The sequence below is a fragment of the Pteropus alecto genome, unplaced genomic scaffold (genome assembly GCF_000325575.1).
Source record: "Pteropus alecto unplaced genomic scaffold, ASM32557v1 scaffold38, whole genome shotgun sequence".
Classification (NCBI taxonomy): domain Eukaryota; kingdom Metazoa; phylum Chordata; class Mammalia; order Chiroptera; family Pteropodidae; genus Pteropus; species Pteropus alecto.
In genome coordinates this window covers 281,779-295,032 of record NW_006442512.1, presented here as the reverse complement: position 1 = coordinate 295,032, position 13,254 = coordinate 281,779, and the positions used below count along the sequence as shown (strand labels likewise).

At 35.4% G+C, this 13,254-nt stretch overlaps 1 protein-coding gene across 13 annotated transcripts in view; it reads left to right on the top strand.

Annotated features, from left to right (window-relative positions):
* PEAK1 (pseudopodium enriched atypical kinase 1) overlaps positions 1–13,254 on the top strand; it is a 254,328-nt gene that overhangs the window by 218,799 nt on the left and 22,275 nt on the right. For all 13 annotated transcript variants that reach the window (XM_025040364.1, XM_025040363.1, XM_015597708.2 and 10 more), the window contains one exon: positions 747–931. In XM_025040364.1, coding sequence (XP_024896132.1) covers positions 747–931 — 185 coding nt within the window. The remainder of the gene's footprint in view (positions 1–746; positions 932–13,254) is intronic.

The following is a 13,254-nucleotide window of genomic DNA, read 5'->3' as shown; positions in this document are numbered from 1 at the left end:
TAGCATTAATATATTAGCTAGGTGGAAAACCAGAGGAGAGAAGGAGCAATTAGGGGGATCGTTTTATAAATGATATAAATGTCCAACCAATGTACTGTATACTTGAAACTAATTTTTAAAAAATCACTTGTAACCCTCAAATTACAAAATCACTGTTAACATTTTGGGATATATCTGGGTTGTAATATATTTACAGTAAGCATAATACAATATTAAGCATGTTGTAAAGTAAAATAAAGTAGATAGTCTAATTTCAACTTTATTCCTGATCCTTTACTAAATATTTTAATACTTTAGTATGTAAAATACTATATACTAAATAAATACTATATAGTAAAGTATTTGATATTTATCCTAGTATAATAGAACTGTAGTGTAGTAAATATGCTAAATACTTCATTAAATACTTGATTATATTTGTCTTTAACCAGTTAAACATTCAATCCCTCTACCACCACCATCACCACCTCCTACCTTAAAAAAAAAGTTCCACTCCTTACCTGTTATTCTCAGGCTTCCCTCTGTGCCTACCATACCTCTTCTATCAAACTGAATTCTTGATAAATAGAAGTATCAGCCTTCATGAAGGACTGTGTTATATTCAGACAAGCATGTTGGGGCTTATGACCCATAGCTGTGACTGAAGGGCCAGTTATTTACATTTATGGCAAGTATATGCCTTCCATAAATCTAAATTTTAGCAAGACCTTTGAATGCCAGTCTAACAGTGGTCTGCTTTGTTTTAGTCATGTGACCCATGAAGTGACGGAGGATTTTTCTCCTTGGGACCCCAGAACTGTTGTTGTGAAAGAAGATGGCAGGGGCTGCACATCATCATTACCCCTACCTGAATTGGAAAGGGAAGAGGAGAAAGAAGACATTTCAGATTCAATGGACATAAATCCCTGTAGTGCAACATACAGCAACTTAGGTAAGTGCAAATGTCATATAAGTGGTGTTTAAACTTTACCCTTTCATGAACTAGCCAAATGCTATATTTTGCTGGAGAGATGATTCTTATTGCTCCATGGAGCAAAAGTTGAACAATGGAATTATAAATTTAACTCATATCAAAAAAAGTCCTGGTGTTTACTAGGCATGCATTCAACACCTGCTACCATGAGTCCTGTTCCATGTGCTAAAGGTCTGACGTGGTCACTGCCATGAGGGACTCACCTCGAGGGAAAAAGATGATCTTGTTGATGATTTCAGTAAATATGATGAATGCACTGACAGAGATACACATGGAATATTTTTTATATTACATAGGTGAGGGTGTCAAAAGATGCCATCCTGTAGATAATTCCTGAAGTGATTTAGCTGGCTGAAGAGGGAAGGAAGAGTATTCTAACCAGAGGTAACAACAGGAGCAAAAACATGGAGATGCTAAACATCTTGGTGTAGGTAGATACCACAGCCATTCAATGTGGCTGAAATGTGAACTGAAGAGTTAGACGAGATCATGCATTTCAGGCTATAACCTTAGACTTTTTGCTTTTGTGATAGTGAACCATCAAAGGGTTTTAAGCAGAGGAATCACATAATTAGATTTGTATTTTATTTTATTTTCAATTAGAGTCGATGTTCAATATTATATTAGTTTCAGGTGTACAGCATAATGGTTAGACATTTATATGACTTACTGAGTGATTCCTGCCAGTAAGTCTAGTACCTACTTTACATCATACATAGTTAGTTATTACAGTATTAGTGACTATATTTCCTCTACATTCCATGACTGTTTTGTAACTGCCAATTTCTACTTCTTAATTCCTCTTACCTTTTTCTCCCAGGCCCCCAAACCATCTGGCAACATCAGTTTGTTCTCTGTATTTATGAGTCTGTTTCTGTTTTGTTTGTTCTTTAGATTCCACATATAAGTGAAATCATATGGTATTTGACTTTCTCTGACTGACTTGTTTCACTTAGCATAATACCCTCTAGGTCCATTTATGTTGTCACAAATGGCAAGATTTCATTCTTTTTTTATGGCCAAGTAATATTCCATTGTATATATGTACCACTTCTTTATCCATTTGTCTGTCGATGGACATTAGGTTGCTTTTGTATCTTGGCTACTGTAAATAATGCCGCAATGAACATAGGGATGCATATAGCTCTTCCAATTACTGGTTTGGATTTCTTCAGATAAATAGCCAAAAGTAGAATTGCTAAATCATATGGTAATTCTATTTTTAATTTTTTGCAGAACCTGCACAGTGTTCTCCATAGTGGTTGTACTCATTTACAATTCCACCAACAGTGTACAAGGGTTCCCATTTCTCCACATCTTCGCCAATCTTTGTGTTGGTTGATTTATTGAAAATAGCCATTATGACAGGTGTAGGGTGAAGTCTCATCATGGTTTTAATTTGCATTTCTCTGATAATTAGTGACGTTGAGTATCTTTTCATGTGTCTGTTCGCCATCTGTTTGTCTTCTTTGGAGAAACTCAAGTCTCTGCCCATTTTTTAATCAGATTATTTGCCATTTGGTGGTAAGTTGTATGAGTTCTTTATATTACTTAGGATATTAACGCCTTATCGGATGTTTCATTGGAGAATATCTTTTCCCATTCAATAAGCTTTTTGTTTTGTTGATGGTTTCCTTTACTGTGCAGAAAGTTTTTAGTTTGATATAGTCCCATTTCTTTATTTCTGCTTTTGATGTCTTTGCCCTAGGAGACATATCCAAAAAAATTGCTAAGACCAATGTCAAAGAGCTTATTGCCTGTTTTCTTCTAGGAGTTTGATGGTTTTAAGTCTTAATATTTAAATCTTTAAGTCTTTAATCCATTTTGAGTTTATTTATGTATATGGTATAAGAAAGTGGTTTAGTTTCATTTCTTTGCATCTATCTGTCCAGTTTTCCCAACACCATTATTGAAGAGACTATCTTTACCCAATTGTATATTCTTGCCTCCTTTGTCATAAATTAGTTGACCATATAAGTGTGGGTTTGTTTCTGGACTCTATTCTGTTCCATTGATCTGTGTCTATTTTTATGGCGGTACCATGTTGTTTTGCACTATATAACCTTGTAGTATAGTTTGAAATCAGGTAGCATGAGACCTCCAACCTTGTTCTTTTTTCTCAAGATTGCTTTGGCTATTCAAGGTCTTTTGAGATTCCATATACATGTTAAGATTATTTGTTTTAGCTCTGTGAAAAAGCCATTGGTATTTTGATAGGGATAGCACTGAATCTGTACATTGATTGCCTTGAGTGATATGGACATTTTAACAATGTCAATTCTCCCTATCCATGAGCATAGTGTATGCTTATGTTTATTTTTATCTTCTTCAATTTCTTTTTTCATTGTCTTACAATTTATCAATTAAACTGTTTAACCTCCTTGGTTAAATTTATTTCTAGGTATCTTTTTATGCAATTATAAATGGATTTTTTTCTTTTCTATTTAATGGGATTGCTTTTTTAAATTCTCTTAAAAATATAACCAGTTTCTGAATATTAATTTTGTGTCCCCTACTTACTGAATTCATTTATTAGTTCTAATAGTGTTTTGGTGGACTCTTTAGGGTCACTTTCTGTATAGTGTCATTTTATCTGCAAATAATGACAGTTTTACTCCTTCCTTCCCAATTTGGATACCTTTTATTTTTTCTTGTCTGATTGCTATGACTAGGATTTCCAGTACTATATTGAATAGAACTGGTGAAAGTGGACATTCTTGTCTTGTTCCTGATCTTAAAGAAAGCGATTTTAGCTTTTCACCACTGAGTATGTTGTTAGCTGTGAGTTTGTCATATATGGCCTTTGAGGTATGTTCCTTGTATTCCCACATTGCTGAGAGTTTTATCATAAACGGATGCTGAATATTGTCAGATGTTTTTTCTGCACCTATTGATTTGATTATATGATTTTTTATCCTTCATTTTGTTTATGTGGTGTATCACATTAATTGATTTGTAAATATTGAACCATTCTTGCATCCCGTTAATATATCCTACTTGATCATGGCATATGATATTTTTAATGTATCACTGAATTCGGTTGCTAATATTTTGTTGAGAATTTTGCATCTATGTTCATCAGGGATAATAGCCTGTAATTTTTTTTTTTTTTTTTTGTAATATCTCTGGTTTTGGAATCAGGGTAATGCTTACCTCATAAAATGAACTTGGGAGCCTTCCCTTCTCTTCAGTTTTTTGGAATAGTTTGAGAAGTGTATGTGTTAATTCTTTGAATGTTTGATAAAATTCATTTATGAAGCCATCTGTTCCAGGACTTTTGTTTGTTGGGATTTTTTTTTTTTTTATTACTGACTCAATTTCATTAGTAGTTACCAGTCTATTCAGATCTCTTATTCCTTCTTTACCCATTCTTGGAAGATTGCATGTTTCTAAGAATTTATCCATTTCTTCCAGATTGTCAAATTATTTGGCATATGATTATTCATAGTATTTTCTTATATTCCTTTTTATTTCTCTGGTGTTAGTTGTCACATCTTCACTTTTGTTTCTGATTTTATTTATTTGGGCTCTCTTTTTCTTGATGAATCTGGCTGAAAGTTTATAGAACTAGCTCTTGGTTACATTGATCTTTTTCATTGTTTTCTTTAGACTATTTTATTTATTTCCACTCTGATCTTTATTTTTTCCTTCCTTCTACTCACTTTGCGCTTTGTTCGTTCTTTTTCTAGTTCCTTTAGGTATAAGGATAGATTGTTAATTTGAGATTATTCTTGTTTCTTGAGACAGGCCTATATTGCTATGAATTTCCCTCTTATAACTGCTTTCACTGTGTTCCATAGATTTGGGGTTCTTGTGTTTTCATTTTCATTTGTCTCATGGTATCCGGTGATTTCTTCCTTGATCTCGTTAACCCCTTCATTGTTTAGTAGCATGTTATTTAGACTCCATGTGTTTGTGTTTTGTTTTGTTTTGTTTTGTTTTCAGTTTTCTTCTTGTAACTGATATCTAGTTTTATACCATTGTGGTTGGAGAACATGCTTCATATGATTTTAATCTTTTATATTTATTGAGACTTGTTTTTTGGCCTAACATGTGGTCTATCCTGGAAAATGTTTCATGTGTAATTAAGAAGAGTATATTCTGCTGCTTTGGGGTGAAATGTTCTAAAAATCTCAATTAAATTTATTTGATTTAATGTGTCATTTAAGGCTGTTTCGTTTTGGATTTTCTGTCTGAATGATTTATCCATTAATGTCATTGGAGCATTAAAGTCCCCTACTATTAAGTGTATTACCATCCATTTCCCCCTTTATGCCAGTCAATATTGGCTTTATATATTTAGGTACTCCTATGTTGGGTGCATAAATTTTCACAAGGGTTATATCCTCTTGTTGGATTGATCCCTTTATCATTTTGAAATGTTCTTCATTGTCTCTTGTTTTAGCCTTTGTTTTAAAGTCTATTTTGGCTGATATAATGATTGCTATCCAAGCTTTTTTAAATTTCCATTTGCATCAGATATCTTTTTCCATCCCTTTACTTTCAGTCTGCGAAAGTACCCGAAGGGAGTATCTTGTAGACAGCATATTTATGGGTCTTGTTTTCTTATTTATTCAGCCACCCTGTCTTTTGATTGGAGCATTTAATTCATTTTGAAGTAATTATTGATAGGTATGTAGTTATTGCCATTTTATTATTCATATTTTTTTATTTTTCTTATTCCTCCCTCTCCTTTTTCTTCCTTCTTTTTCCTTCTCTTCTTCTCCTTCTGTTTCTCCTCTCCTTCTTCTCTAACATTTCTTATAATACTGGTTTGGTGGCGATGAACTTCTGTTTTTCCTTTTCTGGGAAGCTCTTTATCTCTCAAAATGATAGCCTTGCTAGGTAGAGTAATCTTAGTTGTAGGTCCTTACTTTTCATCACTTTGAATAAATTTTATGCCAATCCCTTTTGTCCTATAAAAGTTACTGTTGAGAAATCAGCTGACAGCCTAATGGGAGCTCCCTTGTAGGTAACCAACTGCTTTTGTCTTGCTGCTCTTAATATTCTCTCTCTGTCTTTAACCTTTGGAATTTTAATTTTGATGTGTCTTGTGTGGGCATCTTTGGGTTCATCTTGTTTGGGATTCTTTGCACTTCCTCTACTTGTGTGTCTATTTTGCCCAGTTAGTGAAGTTTTTCATCATTATTTCTTCAAATAGATTTTCAGTCCCTTGCTCTCTCTCTTTTTCTGGTACCCCTATGATGTGAATGTTATGCTTAATGTCCCAAATGTCTCTTACACTATCTTAATTTTTTAAAATTCTTTTTGTTGTTGTTGCGATTGGGTGTTTTCCACCAACTTGTCTTCCAAATCACTAATATGGTCCTCTGCTTCATGTAACCTACTGTTGATTTCTTCTAATGTATTCTTCTTTTCAGTTATCATACCCTTCATTTTTGAGTGGTTCTTCATTATGTTTTCTATCTCCATTTTTATGTTTCTTATCTCTTTTTAATTTGTCACTGAGTTCATCTACTCTTCCCCTAAGTTCATTGCGCATCCTTTTAACCAGTGTTTTGAACTGTCTCCATTTAATTTAGATATTTTTCTGGCGTTTTATCCTGCTCTTTCATTTAGGACATGTTTCTTTGTTTCTTCGTTTTGGCTGATTCCCTTGTTTGTATCCATGTATTAATTATATATGCCTCATCTACCAATCTTGGCAGATTGGCCTTATGTGGCAGGTGTCTTGTGGGGCCCAGTGGCACAGTCTCCCCTGTCACCTAAGCCATGTGCTCCACGGATTTCTCTTCTGTGGGTTGTGTGTTGCCCTCCTATTGTAGTTGAGCCTTGATTGCTGTTGGCACGTAGTGGGTGAGACTGATGCTCAGGCTGACTGGCTATGAGGACTGGCTGTAACTCAGTATATGAGCTGTTGTGCAGGGTTGACCCCATCAAGTGGATTTTGCTTCAACAGAGTTTCAGTGTTTGCTGAGTCCACTATTTCTGTGTGTCATTTGTGGAGCTAATTGAGTGTTACTCTGGTGTAGTCTGAAGCTGGCCACCTACTGTAATCATTCTACGGCTTCTTGGGAAAGGCTCTGGTGCAGGCCAGCGGAGCTACCTGGTAGGAGCTACAAAGCGATCTGCAGATGGTTGCCAACTGTGTTGGGCTTGGAGGCACCTCGGAGAGGCTAAGTCGCAAAGTGAGACTGGCTGCCACTGATGCCGGGCTTAGAGTGGCTAAGAAAGAGGTAGGGGGAGCACCGAGGCCAGCCAACACTTGTTTGGGGTTTGTGGACCTTTGAGAGATTTGGGGGAAGTCCACAGTGCAGTTGAAGACCACCACTTGTAAAGAATAGCTACTGAAAAAGGTTCTGGCCTGTGCGGGAATTGGGTGGTACAGGTTCTCAGAGAATCACCAGGGTCATGCAAGCTATGTTAGCCATATTGATAAAGACTCTAGATTTGGCACTGCTCGCACCTGCAGGCTGGGTGGAGGGAAGGCTCAACAAAGGAACAGTGGTGCCTACCAGGACATCTATTAGAGACAGAAATGAGAGTTGCCCCTCTAGTCCTCGCCCTGAAGCTAGCCAATTCAGTTCCTCTCCTTATGTCCTAGGTGCTTTTTGAACTGTTGTTTCTTTGCTGGAGCTTAGGGTGAGTGTTTGTGAATGAATGAGTCTATGCTCAGGCCCTTTAAAAGGAAGGCTGAGACTACAGAAGCCCTCCATCTCACTGTGATGCATTTCATGCTGACTTTCATAGCCAGATGTTGTGGGGACTCTCTTCCTGGCACTAGTGCTCCGGAACAAAAAACCCTGTGTGGCGCTTGGACCCCTTGCTCCTCAGGAGAGACTTGTGCAGCCAAGATATCCCTCCTGATTCTTAACTACCACTCATGGGTGTGGAACCAGCCCATTTTGTGTCTCCTCCCCTTCTACCGGTCTTCATGTGTCTTCTTTATATCCTTAGTTATAGCTTTTTTCCCATCTAGTCTTCAGGTGGTTCTCAAAGGTTATTTTTCTATAATTTAGTTGTAATTTTGATGTAGTAACAGAAGGAGGTGAGCAAGCATTTTCTTAATCCACCATCTTGACTGAAAGTGCCTAGATTTATATTTTAGAATATCCACTCTGTGGGCTTGCCATGCGAGGATGTTTTATAGGTGAAGTATTTGATAGTAGGAAATCTAGTAGTTGGATACTATTGCAAGACCACATCAAGGTATGAAAAAGAGAGGTCTCAACTAAGAGGGGCAAGAGTGGACAGATTTAAGATATATTTAAGAGGTAAAATACGTAAGGCTTAGTAGCTAACTGGATATGAATGATGTGAAGAATCTTTGGTATAACCCAGATTTCTGGCTTGTAGCTAGAAGACTCACGGAAGTAAGATCCCAATTATTGAAGGTCTTCATGCGGAGATTGAAAGGCTGTCTCTCAGATATACTGTGAAGGAGAATCCTACACTGCAAAAAGAGTTGAATTAAATTACCTCTAAGGTGCCTGCCTATGCAAAGATTCTTTTTTCCTAATCATCTTTACTCTTCTAAATTGAATGAGTGCCACTGACTTCTGACTTTTCTCCTTCCTTTGAATGTCACACAGTTTCCTTCCTTCTAAATGCAGAGCTTGGAGCTAGATAAGGATTTCTCAGTGCTACTCTTCCATGAAGTCAGGAGAAATGAGTAGCATGAGCTGAACTCCTGTATGCACAGCACTAGCAAGATTCTTAGGTACCACTGACCAACTCTTACACCTGTTTGGAAACCACTGGCATATAATATCAATGCTTTCTTCCATCTAGTTTGTCATCTCTTCTTTTTTTTGTCTTTTTCTTCTATCAGGTTATTGTAAAGAAGAATCATTCTGAAATCAGCTAGTGTACTTGGAAATAAAGGAGTCCTTAGGAAGGTCAGAAGGTTGAGGTAACACTGTTAGAGAAATGCTCTAATATGTCCTTTTGGGAAACTCAACCATAACAACCCACATGCGGTTGAAAATATATTACGTAAGGAAAAGACTTCTATGCTAAGTTTTAGAAATTTATATTATTTTTGGGTAGGGGAGAGCATATTACAGTTTACCCAAGCAGTGATCTTGGATACCATTTTCCAGTTGGAATAGATTTTATAGTCAAGCAGCTTATTGAACTTTTTCTATTCTTTTACATTTTATGAGGCATTATAAGATGAAAAATTTGTTGTTTATTTACTGTATGCCCTCAGATAGCATAATATATCAGGAATTACATTTCAGACATTCTTTCCGGACCAAAATTTCTTTCATAATGTCCTTGGTAAAATATATACTAATTTTTGTTGATTGTGTGGTATCTTATGGCATCTCTTCTTTAAAAATATTCATTAGCCAACATTAGTTAATTATTTTATCTTATCGTCTTCTCGGTTATGTAGATTGTTAGAAAAAATAGAGCATTACTTCCATGATTATTCCAAGTGCCTTTCATATTTTAACTCATTTAAATTCTCCCAATAACCTTAGGAATTATTATCCCCATTTTTCAGTGAGTAAGGTGAGTCAGAGTGCTTTGCTCAAAGTCACAGAACCAGTAAGGACTGAACCAAAGTTGGAACCTAGTCAGTCTTAACCATTAAACTGTAATGATTGTGACCACTAAATTATTGCAAAATACTGAAGGACTGCAGCTATCTCCCCCTTTTTTTTTAAGTTATCTACTTCGAAAAAGACTTAAAAAAAGGATTATGATTACTCAGAGTACAAAAATACTACATTATAGATGTTCCACCAGGAAAATAGCTTTCTTTCTATCTATTGCTTTACTTTTACAGTATGTGATGCTCATAAAATATTACCTAGTTTTCCTTAAGTGCTTAAGTGGCTGTATTTGACTCCATAGTGTATGACACATGGTTAGTTGCTTCATTGGAAAGGATTTACTATGTGAATAAAATAATAAGTGAGTAATAGATAGGGTTGACTCCATTAGTTCTACAAACCGAGGGGTGTTTTGTTTTGTCTTGTTATTTTCCCTAATGGAACAAGTATTTTAGGTGGCATTTGGAACTGACATTTGTTAATACTTTAAACAGTTTGCATGATGTTTTAAACTATCCCTTTGGGTAATTTCTTGTGATTTAAAGCCCTGATAGCTTAAAAAAAAAAAAAAGGAAAAAGAACTCTTCATGTAATAGCTTTAGATCCTTTTAAATATTCCAGAACCATCCCATAAACACCATGTTCTTTCTTTTTTTAAAAAATGAGGCAGAGGATGGATAGACCGATGGAAGAAATTGAGGGAGGAAAGTTAAGGGTAACCATCATTTTTACTGTGAAATTTATTTCTGTAAATTGGGTTTAGGAAGCAGGTATAATATAGTAGGAAAAAACCATAGGTTTGGGAGATCAGACAAATTTGGTTCATATGACAGCAGTGTCACTGCCTACCTGCATGATTGTGGGTCATCTATTTATTATTCCTTAGCTTTGTAGGACTGATAGCAAAAGAAGTACCTGGTACATAGAAGTGCTTAATAATTGTGAAGTTCCTGTATTTCTCCCCCAAAATATACTACTGCTTTCTCCTTTAAATATGTTTGTTGTAATAGCCATAAAATGTAGAATAAAGTGGAACTAATTTAAAATTTTTATTAGATACATTGAACAAATGGAAAAACAAAATAAAAATCCAAAAAGTCGTGGGCCTCCTGCACAACTACTGACTGAGGGTGTGAAACATGATACAGGACAGGACCCCAAGGTGGCTAACAAGAACCAGAGGAGAGAGAACAAATAATAGCAAAATAACTGACAGATCCAGTCCCTCAAGGTCTGCTAATTATAGCAAAGGAAGGGACATGGTTTGGATTTGTTTGTAGTTCCCACATTTATTAGATAGTTCTGAAAGCTATTAAGTTAAAAGGAGAAAACCCTCAACTGGCATATGCCTTGATTACTCTCTTCAGAATCTCCCATTAGACCTCTATCCTTGAGATAGTCTCATTATTCTATTGTGATATAACAAGAGCTGTTGTGATTCAACCATTCCCACAAAAATCTACTGATTTATGTGCATGCATTTTTCTTTTTTTACCTTCAGAGATCACTCTCCAGGGTTAATTCAGAAGCCTTTTATCTTGTTCTTAACATAAGTAAAGCAAACTGGATTTTGTTTATAACTGAATTATGAGATTCTAGAGCTGCAGTATCCTATACATGATTGGTTTATAACCAACCACTAGCCACATCTTGTTGTTTATATTTAAAATTATTAAAATATAAATAATAGTTCAGTTCTTAATCTCATTCGCAACATTTCAAGTGCTCATTAGCTATATGTGGCTAGTAGCTACTGTATTGGGCATGTGGATATAGAACATTTTTATCATCACAGAACGTTATGTTGAGCTGCACTGCTTTAAAGAATTGGTTAATTGGGGGATTTGTATTGTCTTCTATGGGCACAAAAATCATACTGGTCTTTATGCAACTTGACAACTCCTTAAAAAGGTTGCTCCTTACAGAATGATGGTTTCATTCTGGGTGATGGTGATAGGAAATCACTGAACAAATTCTCATCTATAATACCTTAATCTAACCCACACTGAATTTAGCAGAGTATCTGCCACCCAAAATGATTTCTCAAAGTGACAGAACTTTTTTTAAAATCAGACCTTCAATATTTTCCCCATATTTCTTACGTCTGTCTCAAAATATCTAGAAGAAATATCACTAATTTTTTATATGGCACATGTGACTACTTTATCAGCCTGCTAAAATCAGCTCATAATGACTTCTATTCTGTTGGAAATAAGTTGATGACAATACTCTCCTTGACTCACTTGGTAACTAAGTACTCTGTACATTGCTTTTTAGAAAGATCTATCAAGTCTCCCTTTACTCAACAGATTTTTGGCTTGCTCCTCTTTCTGTGTCCCTAGTAACCTAACACCTTATCTAAAACACACAGTAAGGGCTAAAAACATGTTTGAATGAATGAGCCAAAAATTATTTTTGCATTTGACTTTTTAAGATTCCCAGTTTAGAGAAATCAAGCTCTCCTCAGCAAAATTCAAGTAGGAAAATTTCAAGTCCCAGTTTATGTGTTCCATTAATCAGCTGACTTTTTTTTTTCTAATATGAGGCTTGTTTAATCCAGAGGTTTCCAAATTATGGAATTGTATAAGCCATGCCTCAATTTCCTTTCTACATATGCCCACAAGAAATTCCACATTTCTCATCTTTACCTCGATCATCTTAAGGCTACACCCATTAAACACTGAAAGAAAACACCGAAAGTCTTCTGTCTCCAGAACTTTGGCAGTGTACTGATCGTCAGTGTTAAATTTTAAGGACTACTTTTTTAAGATGTACTTAAAAAAAATGTCATTACATTGTTGGCTTTGATGTTGTAATTATGGAATAATGTCACCATAAATGGCAGCTTTTTTTAAAAAAAAAGTCATGCTGAAGAATACATTAACCATTTGTTCCTTTACTTAACAAATAATTATTGAGAAACTTTTAGAGACCAGACATTATCCCATACAATGTGAAGTTAATGTTTTGAACCAAAGATTAAAGAATTAGTACATTTTTAGATTATCTGGATGATTAAAAAATTGAGATTGATAGCTTTGAACATTTGTTTGAGCAATTGTTGTACTTCCTAAAATGTAATTATTTCTATTTAAAAATAAATCACAGACTGTGTCTTCTTCATCTTTAAAATTAGTTGCATTCACATTTAAAAATAGTTTCCCATATACTGGAATTAGTTGGCAGAGTACAGTTTTCAAATTACACAAATAACCTACCCCCAAATAAATAATTCTGTTTTAGAGAGGTTTTCACTAATGAGATCTTTAAAAAACTGAGTCTGTCAGCTGCTACATTACTGACATTCTTTAGAGTTTAAGCCCAAAGTGGTCTTTGGAGATCAGTTTTGTTTTATGATTTGGCATGAAGTTGATATCCCCTGCAGTTTGCCTGTTGGTGCTTATGTTTGACTGCGGTGGGACCCAGCACAATAATAATGCCCAGGTAGATTGGGACCCATCCTCTTAAACTGCTTATGCTTGCTGCCAAGAGATGATATAGTGAGCACTAAATTCAGCCAATGAGAGACCTACTCACTTGACAAGGCTGGTGCATAATGGTAGTGAGTGGCATCTATATTTATAAACTCTAGCGCATATTTTTCAATTTGAGATGGTCATCTCTTCTTTTGTCTTCTCCCTTCCCATTTCATCTATATTACTTATATTGAGTCCAGGGGAAAAGTAGGAATGAAGATTGAAATTGCAATTTTAATGTTCCATTTATTTTGGCTTTAATACTTTCGTTGAGCAAACT